We start from the raw sequence: 17,580 nt of genomic DNA on the forward strand, positions 1-17,580 counted from the left end.
ACTGCCCCATGTGCCCTGTAATCAACATTCATGTGAAATGTGGAAGCTTTTCTCAGTTCCTGGTCAATCCCAGGTTGTTCAAGGTAGTGGGTTACGATGATTGTGTTGTCAATGGTGGTTTGCCTTTGGCCCCTCTGCAGAAGCTCTCCTTCAACTACTCCCACAACAAGTTTCTCATGTCCATCAGGACATGGTATTTTCAATGCGAATGAGACACCGCCTATTGTTTGCTACTGTCTATCTTCTATATCTTGCTTTCCATGTTGCTCACTTTCAATGGACTTCAGTAAACTCTCTCTCTCTCTCTCTCTCTCTCTCTCTCTCTCTCTCTCTCTCTCTCGTATGAATAAATCATTGAAGAAGATGAAATAATGATGGATGATTGCATAGCTAGTAGAAAACATGGTAACAAATTATAAGCATGCAGCCAAGATTGGATCGATATAAAACACAATGGTCCAATCCAATGTGTTTCTGCAAGTGTAGCAGGAATCCATGGATGCTATATATGCATGCTAGCTATACAATAAAGGAACCAACTGTATCAGGAATTGAATAAAATAAAACAGAAGATATTAAGATTGAGATTAGTGTTGCTATCAAGTAATAGTTTTAATATTTCCTTGCCACTGATCTTAAATATACAATATAATAGAAGCAAGTGGTTATGTTTTCCTTTGTTTGTGGGGCACAGTGTATCAATCAGAAAAGAAAGAGAAGACATAATAACCCCATTATGACAAGAAACAAAGAAGTCCATGATGAAGATAGAATGAAAAAATGGAATTTGCAGTGAGGTAACAAAAATAATACAACATAAAACAAAACTGAGGAAAAACAAAAGACCGAAACTTGTTTTTCCCGTTCTCTCTCATCTTTGTCTTCTATATGTATACATTCAAAATATGAAATGGTGAATTGATCAGCCCTTCTGATATAAAATGGCCTACATCGGAACTTTCCTTTTGAAACAGATGTTTCAGGAGATGCACCAAACACCACCAGAGACGTGTGAAGTGTAGCAATTTTTTTATTGAATGAATATAAATCAATATAAAGCACATGGCGCCTATAATTTGCGACTATTCAATAAATTAAATTAAGCAATGCCGCTGTTAGTAACAACAAAAATGTGAAACTTCCCATCTCGAGACTGCAGGAAGAGTTAATATTGTGTGCACTGACACTATATACTGATCCAGTCTTTTCATCCTGCACTTTGATACTTGAGGAACCTGAAATCAACAACAAAAATGCAAGTCAATGGTAGAAATATTTTTTAATGTACTGCAATTCCCACCAAAATGGATTCAACTTTTTATTATCCAAGAGAAAAAACAATAAACATTTGTCGAATTCCTATTGGTCGGGTCCTTTGATGTGTGAGCAACTTATCAATGAGTGCTGCCTGTAGAAGAGAAAGTGTATCTTCTTTCTAGATCCTATAGACAGATAATGAATGGGACACAACATGTTTTAGTGAACTTATTTATTAATCAAATGGGAAATAGAAACCCATGTTAGGGAATAATTTTTTCCAGTTGGTGGTTACTAAGGAATACAATTTTGGGTGAAACTTTGTACTTATAATCTGAGAAGTTCCTCCACACTCCTGTAATCTACAACCTTTACTCCCCACTGCCAATACTACTTCTAGGAGTCTAGGGAATAGTAACAATAAATTTCGTGAGTTAGGGAAGCTTATAATCAAAGGGGCCACCCTAGTTTGACTCGGTAAAATGAATTATTTTTTGAAAAAAGGTATATGATACTCACAGTTGTATTCAGCCCATCCAATGGTTTGATTTTCGAGGTCGTAGAAGACTAGCTTATTTGATAACACTAAATCTGCACGCAAATAGAAATAAAGTGAGGGCCTAGCGAATATGAACAAACTCTAGCATTTTCTCATGTTGGGAAAATAATCACGAGTAGGATTCATCAAGCCCTAACGAACATAAAATATAAACCTTTGATGCTCATTAAAATATACATGGTAATTATTAAATTAAATATTTCCATAATTATAAGATCTATGATGAATACATCAGCATGTATAATAACTGGTGATTATTAAAGTAAATATTTCCATAATTATAAGATCCATGATGAATACATCAGCATGTAAAATAATAACAACCTTGGATCTCAAAATGAAGGGCTTGGATAGGGATTGATCATATCCATATATCATATCCACAGTGTTTTGGTTGAACTGTGTCAGAGATAATTGTGTGCCCCATATTGTTTTACTTTTAATCAACCATTATAAGAGCGCACCATTTTATACACCTCTTAATTATGTTATCTGTTTACGGGAAGCAATCCTTTTCCCTCTATTTTCTTGTGATTGATGAAATCCACCATAAAATTCTTAGATTTGTGGTACTGTTCAAAAAACAATCTTAGATTTGTGGTATAAGGTTGATAGCAATTTGGTCTAAAAAGATAGTAATTTAGTCAAGTTTTTGGTCTAAACAAAGATAGTAATTTGGTCAAGTTTCCATTTTCCACCAATCTGATTTGCCTTCGCAATGACACTTGTCAAGCCTCAAGTAATTATTTTAAAGAATGATTTGAATACTTGAACTGATATAGGGATAGGCTCTTTAAAAATTGAGAGCTTCAAGTTAATAGCTTAAGATATATAGTTTTAGTGTATACCTCCCAAAATTGTCATATCTTTCCCATCCTTAGGCTGCAGTCCACTATTTTGCCAACCAACACACCAACGGTCATCCTGCATAAGGTGTCAAAGCCATATAATGAATTTGAAATGTCAATGATAGTTAAGATCACAAAGAAAGTAAGATTGCATAAAAAAGGGAGATTATATAACCATGTGAACAACTTAAGCATATTCATAGTTGTCAACCCGTGACTTGACTTCGGACTCGATTTCTTAATTTTATGACTCGTGACTCGTAAGAGTTTTTGACAAGAACATAAATTTAGTTGAAAAATGTTAAAAGTATAAAAGATAAATAACGCCTTTCTCCAACAGCTTAAGCTTTTGGAGACGTTGGTAAGTTAACATGGTATCAGAGCCAAAGGTCTCCTGTTCAAACCTCCCGGATAGCAAAAATCCACATGCGATGGTCGGCCCAAAGTGGGACCACATGTGCCACGTGTTTGCCAAGTGGGCCACACGTGCGGGGGAGTGTTAAAGTATAACAGATAAATAACGCCTTTCTCCAACAGCTTAAGCTTTTGGAGAAGTTGGTAAGTTAACAAAAAAATATAATTATATATCAAAAGATGAAGCATGTAAAAAATATAACCCAATATCACATAGATAAAGCACTAAGCTAAAAATATAAACAACTATATGCTTGTAACTTGCATGCACAAAAATAATTAAGTTTCTGGTTGGAACTTAATCATGGGTGAAAACCCTTCATTGCTTTAGATTTGTATCCGCCTATGATTTATGATATGGTTGGAAGGTGATTTGTGGTGGTTCAGGCTAAGAACCCATGATTGCCCAAGACTCCCCCACACTTGGTTTTTTGAAGCTAAACTTTGGCGAGTCTAGCATGGGGAACCCTGGTCCTATCGGAATTGAGGGAGTCTTCAGGGATGAATTTGGTGTTATGAAATGGGCATCCCATTGGAGTCGCAGACGCTAGTGAAGCTTTAGTGCGTGCTATCTACCAAGAAATAATGTATATTGCTGTGTTGCATGAATTCTTTGCCCCCCTATGCCGAATCCGTGTCGACACGTCTCCACACGTGAATCAGACATGGATTCATGTGGGACACACCCGGATTCATGGCGTAGCCGTATCCCTCACGAATCCTGTGTTTTTGAGCGAATCCGATTCATCATTGTCTCTTCTAAAATGTGAAACCTGTAAAGTTTCCCTTTAAACATGTTTCCTTCTTAACCTTTTTTACATGAAAGCGAAACCCGTACTCTTTTAATAAAAACCCTAGCGGCTCGACCCTTGAAAATCGACTCCCCTTCCTTCTTGTTCGACTCTCTTAATAAAAACTCAAAGGCCTCAACCCTTCATCATCAAATTTTTCATAAATATATATACATATACATACATATATAATTTTAATTTTTAATTTTTAAAATGTTATTTTATTTAAAAATTACCGAATCTGAATCCTACTTTTTGGGGTTTGCCGAATCCGTGTCGGATTCCAACACGCGAATTAGAATCCATGCAACATAGGTATATTGTGATGAAGATTTGAACAAGGTAGTGGTAGAAGGAGATTCTCTCAATATGATAAGGTGGCTTAGTGGCTCTCATTCCTTCCCTTGAAGATTTGCCTCTTTATTTGATGAGATCAGGGTGAGTGATGCATCGATTTCTTTCCATCATATTAGGCGGTCAGCTAATAGTCTGATGGCAAGTTTAGCTAGAGATGGTATCTCTAGGGAGAGAGTTGAGCTATTTGACTGCGTTCCTCCTTGACCCTTGCAATGGGGCTTGTTCTTGTCTTTCTTTTTCTCTCTTTATTTATTTGTATAGACATCCACGGTCTTTTTTTGCATTTAATGCAATTGCCTACCATTAAAAAAATAATAATTAAGTTCGAAATTCCAACTTCAAAGTTTTCCACCATCAAAACAAGAAAGCCCACGCCCAGCGACTCGACTTGACTCGTAAGAGTCTTAGTTTTCGAATCGACTCGCAACGACTCGTAAGAGTCACCAGACGACTTGTAAGAGTCTTCAACAGAGGCGAGTCACCCATGCGACTCGCCTCAAAAGCCCAACGACTCGACTCAAGAGTTGACTCGTACGACTCATAAGAGTTTGACAACTATGACCATACTAACAAACTCAAGTCTTTATACACCCCAATAAAAGTATGTTTTAATGTAAAAGCCTGGATGCAAAAAGTTGAAGGCTCTTCCAAAACAGTATGAACATACAAAAATATATTTTCTGGATAATTGACAAATGTAATAATAATACAGATAAATGATTTTAAAAAATGGAGAAATCATGAGACCTTAATTAAAAGTTTTATTGTTTAAAAACATTGTGGTAAAATTACAAACTATGAGGATACCAAACATTTTTTATCTATTTCCTTTTCTTTAATTCAGTTTATATTAAAATATAAAATCACACTATGAAGCTCTGTGGGCTCAAACTTTGACCTTCAATCGTATTTCTGATCCATGTGCACAGGTTCTGAAATCATTAGTCTTTAACCTTCGAATACTAGCCCCTTATGTCTCTAGCATGGCTCTTGGAAGGAGCATTTTACAAAGTAATGAATACTGGTGCAACAAAAATGCTCCACTGAATCATGGAAAAGACGCTGATTGATGAATATATCATCAATCTTAATCCATGTCACCGTGGTTGGAAAACTAGTTGAGTTGACCCAGCAGTTGGCTTAAAACATATCGAGACACATTACCATTCTGAAAAGACAAGGTTCAAGCAGGTCAGATTGCCTCCATGTTGAGTGAAAAAGGTTGTTGAAATTCTCGTCATATGCCAATGAAGAGGATGGCATGACTTTCTCTCAAGCAAACATTTGATGCACAAAACAAGCGTTAAGAAAGGTGTTAGAGAATGCATTTCTACTATAATACAGTTGTGAATGTAATTTGTGTCATAGATTGGATAGTGGCAGTTATATTGGTCATTAGTATTTTATGTTGAATAAAAAAAGGGCGGCACAGTGCACGAGGCTCCCGCCATTGCGAGGTCATTAGTATTTTATGTTGAATGTATACATAAAAACCCCAAAACATCCATTGAATAAGTAGCTCAAGCATTGACAGTACAACTTTCAAATTCTCAAACCATACTTGATAAAAATGACCTTTCCTGTAAACTGTATAGAAGAGATTAGATAATAAAAGCCTAAGAGAAAAGCATACCACATAAGGGAACTTAAGAGAATAATAACTCCTTTCACTTTCTAAAGCATGCAATTAATCAGATATATGTGATAATGGAAAGCACTTTATAGAAACACCATATTTTTTGAACGGCTATAGAAACACTAATTCACTTACACTTATTTGGAATAGATATTCATGAGCATAAACCATCAATGAAAGTGAGTTTTCAAAATGAAATGTAATAGATGGAAATCCATCATCCACACTGCAAAAAGAAAAAGAAACAAGGGGTTTAAGATCATCAACTCAACTAAAGTTACTCCAACAAAATAGTATTAGATCTGTAACATTAATCAAAGAATCATTAAAAAAAACAGTAATCAAAGAAAAATATTTGGAGGAAACTAATGCACATGAGGCAAAGCATCAGAAATTGAATAAGGAATACCAAATAATTAATCAATAATCAGTGACGTAAAAAAAGGCGGGTGATTATGTTGGACATGAGTCACAGTTGTTTAAAAGGAATTCCGAAAACCAGAGCATAATTCAAAGAAAGAAGTAATGACTACATGTTAACATATAAGTCATGAAAAGAAATTCACAATATTCAAGAAATATAAGAGTGACTTTATCATTCAATTATGAAGATGCTTGGGAAGGAAGCATGTAAACATTTTGGAAAATTGCCCCAACTTTCAAGAAAGTCCAATGCATTGGATCGTGTAGGCATTGGGAAGCACTTGATTTAGGTAAAAACTAAATCCAGCAGAGAAAAGGTGTGAATAAATGGAGAGACAGATCTATAAGGGTCTTAGTTGATGGCCTAGATTTCCAAGACCTTACGAGGTTCGTGGGTGATGGCCTAGATTTCCAGGAACTTTTGAGGTTGGTGGTGTTTATAAAGGAACAACCACTTAATAGCACACCTTCGGGAGTGGGTTTCCTTCTTAAGATAAGTCCTTTCCCATTTGGAGCAGGACGAAGCTTAAGGAAATGAATAATGTATGTCCAAAGTCTACAACTAATAAAAGATCATAAAAGTCATAAAGTCTTAGTTATTAAAGTTCTCCATTAATAAGTGAATTAACGTTGAAGGGCCTAGTTTGCAACTATTTTAAAAATTAGAATGGCAACAACTTATGGCTGTACATGTCAATACCGAGAGATAATGACCAATCCAAAGAATGAATCTCATCTTCACTAAAGCTAATTCTCCAACATCCCAACGAATCCATCTGACCAAACTCTATCATATGATTACGATCCAACGTGCGAGACCTCCAAAAAGAGAAATGAGAGTAGCTGCAACAAATATATATGTAACCAGCATGGAACATCTCAAACCTCAACAGGCAGCTCTGCCACTGCATGACTCATACTACGCCAAGTGAACTTTGATCTGTCATGAACGTTAAGTTCAATGCCTCCATTGATCCTCCAACATGCTCTATTAATAAAACCTAAAAAAGATGCGTTTAACATCGTTGCGTTGCTTTAATCAATTCTTCTCACTTTTGTGATTCGTCAGGTCTTCCACCATAGCCGACCCCAACTAGTTTGAGACAAAGGCTTAGTTGAGTTGATTTGTCAGATCTTCCACCATCATAAGTATCGTCAAATCGTCATTTCGCTCCTCACGTCATGACCTGACATTAAGCTTCTATAATCGCCGTTAAAAAAGCAAGACAACCCTTTCTTCTCCTTCTTCGATCAGAAACTCAGTTTCTCTTCGTCGTTTGGTAAAGAGGAGGAAAGAAAACCTAGCCCGTAATCGCTAACTCTTAGGCTTTATGTAAGGGCCTACTATCAGCACTACCACAATTTGATAATGACAATGCTCTCTTCATTTTACTCTTTTTTTAACTTGTTGTCAAAGGCTATAAAATGAAGAGTGGTGTCATCATCAAAATATGATGAAATGAAAAGAAATATTACAGATGGAAATGTTTATCAAATAGGTGAATGTCTGTAATATGTATAACAAAATATTTTTCAGTCCCCTTTTGTAAATTATAATTGTCTATTTGTTCAGCACTACTAAAATTTAATAATGCACTATTTTGTTCCAAACAAGGCACCAACACATGTCACTGGGTATACCATGTTGTTAAACCATTATGACTGGTTGTATTGCCTATGTAATGATTTCCATGTGTGTATTTGCACTTATTCTAAAATTTACAAAAGTCTCATCTTAAATTTCCATTGTTTGCATAGGTTTCCATATGTTTCCGTGATTTTACAAGATTTCCACCGAAATTTCCATCCAAGACCAAAATGTTTCTGTTTCCATGATGACCGACACGAATACTGAAATCGACATTTGAATCTACATCACCAAGCCCTGTGAGACCATATGTGAGATGTTTCCTAAAGGATGCATTCCTGGGAGTTGGTAGAAAGAACAAGTTGTGCAGCGTACTATTACCAAACCTATGTCACAAATATCATTCTAGGGAATTTCTCAGCAAGGGGAACTCTCGGGATATATTGATTTTTTTTTTTGGGTTTATATGGCGGAAGCCTCGTACATTGTGCCGCCCGTTTCTGGGTTTATATCAGGAAAAAGATGATAAAATAAATTATTTAAAAAAATTAAAAAAAAGCATATAAACAAAGGAAAAATAAAAAATAAAAAATATTTTTAAATATCGTAAAAATATGATGATATTATCACTATAAATGAAAATATCACTATATATATATATATATATATATATATATATATATATATATATTTTAAATGGAATGAAGAATATATTATATATTATATTATATTTTTTAACTTCTCGGGATTATATCAAAAAATTTGTCTTTTTATCAAAATATCGCAATAAAATCGCTATATTTTGAAAATATCGGAGATATTTGTGACATAGTACCAAACAAAATGAACGAAATGAATAAGGCCTACATATACAGAAATTTTCAAATAAAGAACAAAACTCTTAGTCATAAATTTGTATTTTCATAATTAAACTCGAAATAACTAATGATACTCTTGGTACCAAATATTTGCTTCACTTTCAAATAATTACTTGATTTTTCAAGCATTTTAAAGTCAGAACCTACATAAAGATTTGATTTGGTTGGCCAAAACATCTTACCTTCCCGTATATTGAAAGCATAGGAAATCCTCAACCTTAGACAGCTGCAAATTCGACTGGGAAGACATAATCTAAGGAAAAAATTATATCATGTGAGTAAGATTTAACTGAAAGGATCCCCAAATGAGCCGAGTTCATAAAAAATGTTATACCTCATTCACTAAAGGATTATAAGCTGTCTCTGGAAGATAAGCTAAGGTCGTACCACTATCAATGATAGTCCCCCTCTTGTCTCCAGTCTCGAATAAATCGCTAGGAAGTTGTAGTACATTACCCTTAACCTCAATTGCCTTCAAAATCACATTGTAGTGTGGCCTACAATAATGAAAATATATCAAAATGGAGAATACATATATATATATATATATATATATATATATATATATGAGAAAACGGTTCCTACACACACACACACACATATATATATATACATATATATATATATATATATATATATATATATATATATATATATATATATATGAGAAAACGGTTCCTACACATATGTGTAGATAAGTTATCTACACACTAGCTTAAAATACAGTGGGGGCCACATTATTTGGGTGATCCAAACCGTTCATTTTTAAGGCCCTCACATAGATAGGGTGTCCACAAAAAATCAGATCCATAGGATCATCCTAACCATTCGAACTGTGGAGACAAAAAATGGACTAATTTGTGAAGGTTTAAAGACATCCATTTTACCTCCACAAATCGTAGGGTTGGGATGATCCTGTGGATCAAATTTTTTGTAGACACCCTATCTATGTGAGGGCCTTTAAAATGGATGGCTTGGATCACCCAAACAATGTGGGCCCCCACTGTATTTTAAGCTAGTGTGTAGAGAACTCTCTACACATATGTGTAGGAACCGTTCTCTCTCTCTCTCTCTCTGTATATATATATATATATATATATATATATATATATATATATATATATATATATATACAGAGAGATATATATACAGAGAGAGAGAGAGAGAGAATGTGTTCCTGCGCAGCTGCTCAGATAGCTTATCTAAGTAGCTGCTTCAAAAACTCATGTGGCTCACATTTTTGGGGTGATCCCAAAGCATTCATTTGAAAGGCCCTTCCATGGATAGGGTGTGTACCAAAAATCAGCCCTATAGGATCATCCTAACCCAATCAAAGGTGGAGGGGAAAATGGACAGACATTGTTTCTGACCATTTTTTCCCTCCACAAATGGCAGGGTTAGGATGATCCTAAAGGGCTGATTTTTGGTACACACCATATCCATGGAAGGGCCTTCCAAATGAATGCTTTGGATCACCCCAAAAATGTGGGGCCACATGAGTTTTTGAAGCAGCTGCTCGGATAAGCTATCTGAGCAGCTGCGCTAGAACACTTCTCTCATATATATATATATATATATATATATATATATATATATATATATATATATATATATATATATATATATATATATATATATAACAAGATTTAACTCAATTAAAGAAAAGGAAACTAAAACCATGAATGAGAATCAAAATTACACTGCAGTATGTAAAAACATAGAATACACTACCCATCAAATATAAGGATGTAAAAGAAAAAAAATCTATACATGGTTGTCAAGCAAAGGGAACAAGACACGATGAATTCAAATTGCATATGGAAAGTTGCATCGAAGCAGCAGCCTTTCAGGATTAGACCGGGAGCAGAAAAAGACCATATCTCATAATGCCAACATGAAAACTGTACGTCGAACCCTAGAAGTTCAGCATGGAAAGAAGGCAAATCTAACATGGTTAGCCAGAATTCACCTAACATTCATTTATTTAGCCTTTTCAAGCAAATGTATTGCAAAAGACACAGAAACTCTTAGTTAGCAATGAAAAGTAGCTTGTCTAGTTTGTACCCTAAATAATCTACGATGCTCTTCAAAACCTAGTGATGGTTCCAGTTGTGAAACAACCAGTTACTCCAAAAGCTTAAGCTGATGGAGATGACGTTATTTAATCTTTCATACTTTAACACTCCCCCTCACGTGTGGCCCCTCTTTTGGGTTTGGCCATTGCATGTGGATTTTTGCTATCGAAGAGGTTTGAACTCAGGACATTTGGCTTTGATACCATGTGAAACAACCAGTTACTCCAAAAGCTTAAGCCGATGGAGACGGCGTTATTTAATCTTTTATACTTTAACACCAGTGAACCCCATTTCATCATGAATTTCTACACAATAGCTAGGTACTTCTGCTCCCTTACGGCTTTGGCTGACATAATAAATTGATTCCTATCATGAAATCTCTCTGCAACTGCAACCTGCCCGAAGATTTTGAAGAGGAGAATATAACGAAGACTGTCCAAGTTTCCTGCCAAAGAGATATACATCTTCTTCCATATTTCCAATTCCTTCTCCCTTCTTTTTTTGGACAATTGGAATTTTACTGAAAAAAAAACAGTTTAGAAAGATCTAGGGCAAGAAGATACCAAACAAAAATGTGATAGAGAGACATGTTATGTATATGTGTATAACATCCCACGAGACATGTTACGTTTATGTATATAACATCCCACAAAATACAAATCATTGTAATAAAATAAAAAAATATCATAATATAATTATAATTTATTGTAATAAAGTATTGCTTATTTACTTTGTGTTATTATTATACACTAAATTTGATGTTTATAAAGAAAACAGATAAATAGTCTTCCATTTGATTGTTTATGTTATATGCGTTAGTATGTCGTGACTTATGAGTAAAACAAAATTCTTAGAACATGAAACTAGCTCTTTTCCAATTTGTCTGCCCCAAAATACATTTTAGGTTGGTTATATAAATTGCTCAAAACCATTTTTGCACCAGCTCTCAAAACCTAAAAGACCATAAATTGTAGTTACAAGGGGTAAAAGATGATTTCTAAGCAACCCAGCTTTTTGAACTATATATTACATATTCATTCTGATATAGAAGATATTTATAATTCTTAAGCATATTTAGCTAAGCTACTTTCTATGGATATAATTATGAAGACAAAAGGACTTTGCTACAAGATTACATTGTATACCATCTTGGGAAACTGTTGCTAAGGAAAAAGACATAATGAAAAGAGGCAATCACATTCACTTCCTGAGTTTAATTGGAAAATTCCATCTAAGTTGACCCTAATATATATTAGCAGAACTACAATGCTAAGGAGAAGGAAGCAGATCTAATTGGTAAAATTAATGCAAAACGAACTCACTGAAATAAAAAGGGGATTCAATTTGAAACCATAAACAGAATACAAAAGGAAGCACACCGCTAATGATTCTCCATTAAGTAGAAACATTACATACTGATTTGGTACTAATGGTGTCATTTTCATTTTGGGCTGCACGACATTTCCAATAGCAAAGATTCCACCTCCATTTACACTATCTAAGCAATGAGCAAACATCTTTTTCACTTTTCCAGATGAAGCCATCTGTGAAATCATTGAAGAATTTGATTGTCCAAAACCAAGAATTCCGTCAACTGCTTCACCAGATGAACCTAGATCCCCAGATTGTTGAGCACCACACCTGTACCAAAATCAATGAAATCCTATATAAAATAATAGTAAAAAATGTGGAGCTGAGCTCCCCCTCCTACAAAAAAAATTATCAAACTTCAAATCAAAGAATTTGAGATAATTCTATGAGCACAAATCCAGTCAAAGGATTTTTCAGGATGCTGCTACAAAGAAAGGTACTAAAACTGACCCTTCCAATTTGTACATGAAATGGTTTGTTTTCGTAAGATGCATCCACAGCTTCATCTATAGTTAAATGAAACCAGAAATCTTAATAAAAAAGCATTGACATGACAAAATCGTAAAAAAATTAGCAGAATTTATTAGCACCCATAAATCAAGGAGCGCTTCCTCTTCTTCATTGTTGGATCATAAAGGAAGCAGTTAGCAATAAAGACATGCACAGAACCCAGAAAGCCAAAGTATTTTCAGAGTGTCAAGAGGTAGGACACTTTTGTCGAATGCAATATGGCTACAAATTGGAACCAAGAAACTAATTAGCAGAAAACTTTATAAATTCTTTACTTAGTAAAAGAAATAAAAGTAAACTAAATATATTTTCCAACGCATGAAAGAGTGATGAGCATCACCCCATTGCATTTGATGCTTAACAGAACTGAGTAAGCAGAAATAATGTCTTCCACTGTCATTTCACTTATAAATGGTTACTTTAAATTCCATTGATTTATTTGGTAGGTAACATGTGATATCAAGATTGAGATGAAGAGCACCATCCAATTGAGCTATGGGCCATATTCCCAGTCGGTTGGCTTATTCTCAAGAGCATCTAAGGTGTATCTCCAGAAGCATTCAGTACTGCTCTTGTATAATGGTTCCTACCTAAATGTAGCTTTTCTTGAACTCATAGTTTGGGCATTGTTTATCTTTTTCAAACATGCAATATATTAAACCAAAAGAAAAAAAAAAACAAGAAGAGAAGAAGACAGCCAAGAAAACAAAATATATATCATGCCAAACTATGAACTCTACACATGCGAGACCAAATTTTGCAAAGGCATCAGCGCGGGCATTTCCTTCCCAATGAATATGCAAGAAAACAAACTCCACAGGAGCAATAGTATCCATCATATTCCTAAGGGGGCACTTAAATCTCCAAGGGACGAGGGATTCTCGCGTAAGCCATCTGATAGATTGAGAGGATAACCAGCAATCATGTCTTGGCTCCTACACTCCATGCACAACCTGATATAAGTAATGGAAAACTCTTTCTAAGAACAGCAAAGGAGATTTAGGATGCTATTTCTCAGACCTACCCAAAGATAGGGAATGTCGCACGTGTTTGAGTTAAAGATGAGATCAATGAAATCAAGCAAGGAGAGGCAACTCTGGAAGGAGTTATTTTCTTTAAATATGTGATAGTAACATTTTTGTAGTTTGCACATAAACATTTAATAGGTTTCACTAAGAGACTTATATGTGTGTGTGTGCATACATATATGAGTTGTATATGTAATGTGTGACAAAAGAAGCATAACTCACCCAAATACAACACTTGCATTGGCTTTTATAGTTTGGAGATTTCCAGAGACTTGGCCGTATTGCACAAAATCTTTCACATAATACCCACTAGTCGTGCTCCCATCTCCATAGAACACACTATATTGGCAGAGCACATCCTGGTTGCATCCTGGAATCTGGCCATCAGATGTTGAGGAACAAAAAGGTTGATCACAAGTAACCAAACTTCCACTCGTGGAGTCTTTTGGATTATATAGAGTGAGGTGTATCTGCATAGAATAGAAAGTCGACCATAGAACTCAGAAAAATGTAATAATCCTTTCGAACATAAAAAAAAAGGTACTGAAACGAAGCTGTATGGATATTTTGCTAACTCTGAAGCAACACGGAGTAATAAATGGAAACCAAACAAATTAGATTTCAAGGATTTAGTGTGTAATGCTAGATTGAGCAAATAAAACAAAACCAACAAAAGCTGTCAAAGACAGCACAGGAAAGCAGGATGCCACAAGCAAGAAGCATGGGAATCAACTTATGTATCACTATCCCAGAATAAAATGAAGTTAGGCGAGAAGACAACGTAGACCAACTGTGGACACATAAGCAACCAAAAAACTAGCTAGCTATCAGGACAGAGAAGTTTGAATGCATATCTTGTTGCATAAAGTTGCACTACTAAATTCCAGTTAAAAGATACTTCAAATTCTTAGAACATAGTATCAACTAGAAGTCAAATAATAATGATAGGAGCAAGATAATCAATTGTGAAACCAATAATAATAGTCCCTTGGGGAGAAATAAATTTAAAAAATATGGATGAAGAAGTGATGAACCAATGATTAAAAAAAAAAAAAAAAAGTATTGAACCAAATTATAATAACCCGAAAATCGAAACATACACCAAGGTCACTCTTCTTCGGACACTGCTTGCACTCAATACAATTCACCCACAGAATGTCACTTCCTGTGTCGACTTGAACATAATAGCTCTTTGGAGGAGTACCTATTCCAATTTCAGCGTAATACAACCTAAAACCCATCAAAATAAGAAATCAAACCTTAGAAAACAAACAAATAAATAAGATAAAAGTAAAATCTGCAATAAAAGAAAGTAAAAATAAAAAAGCAAAGATCAAGAAAGAAATTCTAGAATATAAATTTCAGACTTTTCACATGGTTCAATCTCATAACTTAAAAAAAAAAATCAAACTTTACCCAGCAACAATGATGTAAATCACACGTCGCGAAAACATTAATCAAATGAGGAAAAATTAAACAGAAAATAAAGTAAAAAACAATAGCAAATGCACATACCCTGCTTTAGAGGGAAGGCCTATACCACCCAAGGGGAGATCAACAGCACCAAGAATTCGGCCATGGCGAAGATTATCGTGAGCTTTGAATTCAGAAAGAGGACGTCCACGTCCTGCGAATTTATGATGAACTTTCAAAATCGCAGAGCCAGAGACAAAGGAAACCGCCAAAATCAAAAGAGAAAGAGAAATTAAAACTCTATCTCTTAGATCCATTAATACTGATTTTGCTTCTCGTTCTACTGCAACCGAAACCCTAGATGAATGGAAGAATAAGAAGGATTTGATAATTTATTCAGATAAGTTGAACAGATCCTTTTTATCTTTCTCTATGTTTCTGTCTCTCTCTGTTTTTTAATATGAAGAATTAGGGTTTCTTTGAAAAGAATAAAAAGAGAAGAGCAAAACAAAGATGAGAGAGAGAGAGAGAGAGAGAGGGGGGGGGGAATGGGCGAAAGGTGGGGGAAAGTGAAGACCTCCGACAACCCATTTCCAACGGCAAACCGTCCAAAAGTAAACTCCTTTTTTTTGCAAATTCTTCCCTGTTTTTATTGGATTGATGATAAATTCGCACCCTTGTAAGATAATTTGCACCCCTTATAACGTGATTTGTTGTTCTTAACTCTTTCCTATTTCTTATGCCGTCCGATCAATGGGGTGAAGTCCCACACTTGGTGCATATGTATATTCAATCAAGACCGTTGATCTTATACAATTCCATGGGATTATGCTACTATATAACTCTTATTTTTAACGATCATATAATGCACTATGATATAGTAGCAGGAGTATGAAAGAGAATCCCCAGCAAACCCCAGTTTCCAAATCAGGCGCTCAGATGAATTAAATCAATAAGAAGAAATCTGCTGCAATGTGAGCCTATGTGGCTGTTCTCTCATGCAAAAGTCAGCCGCAAAATGGCTTTCCACAAAATTGCCTAGCAAATCCCTAAATAATTTTAGAGAAATACCTATCTTTGTCATTGTCTTTCAAAGTGGATTAATGACCCCATTTGCAGATAAGATTGAATTAAAATAATCTTATTTGCTAACAAGAACCAATGTTGGTGGCATGGGAAGAAGGTCCCTCAGACCCTCAAGTTTTAAAACGTCTCTATCTTTGCCTCATAAATTAAAGGGATAATTACATTTACACCCCCTCTAGTTTCTGACACATCCACTTCCACCCCTATAGTTTAAAACGACAAAAACACCCTTGTAGTTTCAATTTGTTTAAGGTATGCCCCCTCAGCTGAAGGTTCGTCCATAGATTGAAGGGTTAGGATGATCCGATGGAGCTGATTTTTTGAGCACATCATATCTATGTCAGGACCCATCAAATGAACACTTTGGATCATCCAAACAATGTGTGCCCACATTATTTAGATGATTTTTTGGTAGTGTTTGGATTCGGGCAGGGGCCCACATTAATTGGATGATCCAAAGCGTTCATTTGATGGGTCCTGACATAGATATGGTGTGCCCAAAAAATCAGCTCCATCGGATCATCCTAACCCTTCAATCTATGGACGAACCTTCATCTGAGGGGGCAAACCTTAAACAAATTGAAACTACAGGGGTGTATTTGTCACGTTTTAAACTATAGGGGTGGAAGTGGATGTGTCAGAAACTAGAGGGGGTGTAAATGTAATTATCCCTAAATTAAATGCCATAGAAGCACATGCTTTTCGTTATTGCACTACTCATCATGGCTATATATTTTTCCTACCCTTTCCGTTTAGACACTGTTCAAGCAAGGCCCAAGGAAAAGGACAATGACATTGGTAAGAGATTGTGTGACTGAGAATAGGGTGTGTTTGTATTGTCAGAATCCGGAAATAGAACTCCAAGTCCGTTAGAATTAAAACACCAGGCTTGGATAGGAAATAGAGGGTGCCATAAATTCTCCTATCTGCCTCTATTTAAAGTTCTGCTCCCCTATTTTGTTCATTTATTTGAACCACTCTAGCATCAAAGTAGGATGACAATGCCAATTCTTAATTATGGTGATCCCAACCATCTTCTTTTAATACCCCTATGACAAAATCTATTGAAGAGTGAGCATCTGTGGCTGCTCTCTCATGCAACAGCTGTGAAAATGCCCTATGTGATGGTCCCTACCAAATCACATAGTAATCCTATACTGGTACACATGACAATGTTAGAGTGAGGGTTGAGATAAGCCCAAACAAAGCAATTCCTCTAATGCCTTAGGGTTAGATCTAAACGATCTTTAGCCGCTAAAATAAAGAAAATAATCATATATAACAAGATCAAACCCACTTACTGACTGCCATTGATGTTCTAATTTTTAAGTGTTTTCACCCAGCCT

At 35.3% G+C, this 17,580-nt stretch overlaps 1 protein-coding gene across 2 annotated transcripts; it reads right to left on the reverse strand.

Annotated features, from left to right (window-relative positions):
- Window positions 1-762: 762 nt before the first annotated feature.
- LOC143860484 (aspartic proteinase 36-like) lies at window positions 763-15,714 on the reverse strand. Of its 2 annotated transcripts, XM_077371154.1 has the most exons (10): window positions 15,251-15,713; window positions 14,836-14,965; window positions 13,958-14,205; window positions 12,243-12,467; window positions 9,086-9,248; window positions 8,934-9,004; window positions 5,998-6,088; window positions 2,665-2,740; window positions 1,777-1,848; window positions 763-1,235 (listed from the first exon to the last, which is right to left on the reverse strand). In XM_077371154.1, exons 1-10 carry the CDS (start codon window positions 15,463-15,465, stop codon window positions 1,087-1,089), a joined length of 1,440 nt encoding a protein of 479 aa, XP_077227269.1. In that variant the 5' UTR covers window positions 15,466-15,713; the 3' UTR covers window positions 763-1,086. The 2 variants fall into 2 exon arrangements, with proteins under 2 accessions (XP_077227269.1, XP_077227270.1); XM_077371155.1 differs by lacking the exons at window positions 8,934-9,004; window positions 9,086-9,248 and having other exon boundaries at window positions 15,251-15,714.
- Between the last annotated feature and the right edge of the window lie 1,866 nt (window positions 15,715-17,580).

Source organism: Tasmannia lanceolata, unplaced genomic scaffold (genome assembly GCF_043159265.1).
Source record: "Tasmannia lanceolata isolate RefF3 unplaced genomic scaffold, GAP_Taslan_0.1 ptg000037l, whole genome shotgun sequence".
In the NCBI taxonomy this organism is placed as follows: Eukaryota; Viridiplantae; Streptophyta; class Magnoliopsida; order Canellales; family Winteraceae; genus Tasmannia; species Tasmannia lanceolata.

Excerpts from the sequence above, each read along its gene's own strand:
- LOC143860484 (XM_077371154.1), bottom strand. The coding sequence starts at position 15,465 with ATGGATCTAAGAGATAGAGTTTTAATTTCTCTTTCTCTTTTGATTTTG. Across the intron at positions 14,206-14,835 it reads CGAAGAAGAGTGACCTTGGT|ATACACCTCACTCTATATAA; the intron begins GTATGTTTCGAT and ends TATTCTATGCAG. Across the intron at positions 9,249-12,242 it reads ACACCATTAGTACCAAATCA|GCCACACTACAATGTGATTT; the intron begins GTATGTAATGTT and ends TCATTATTGTAG.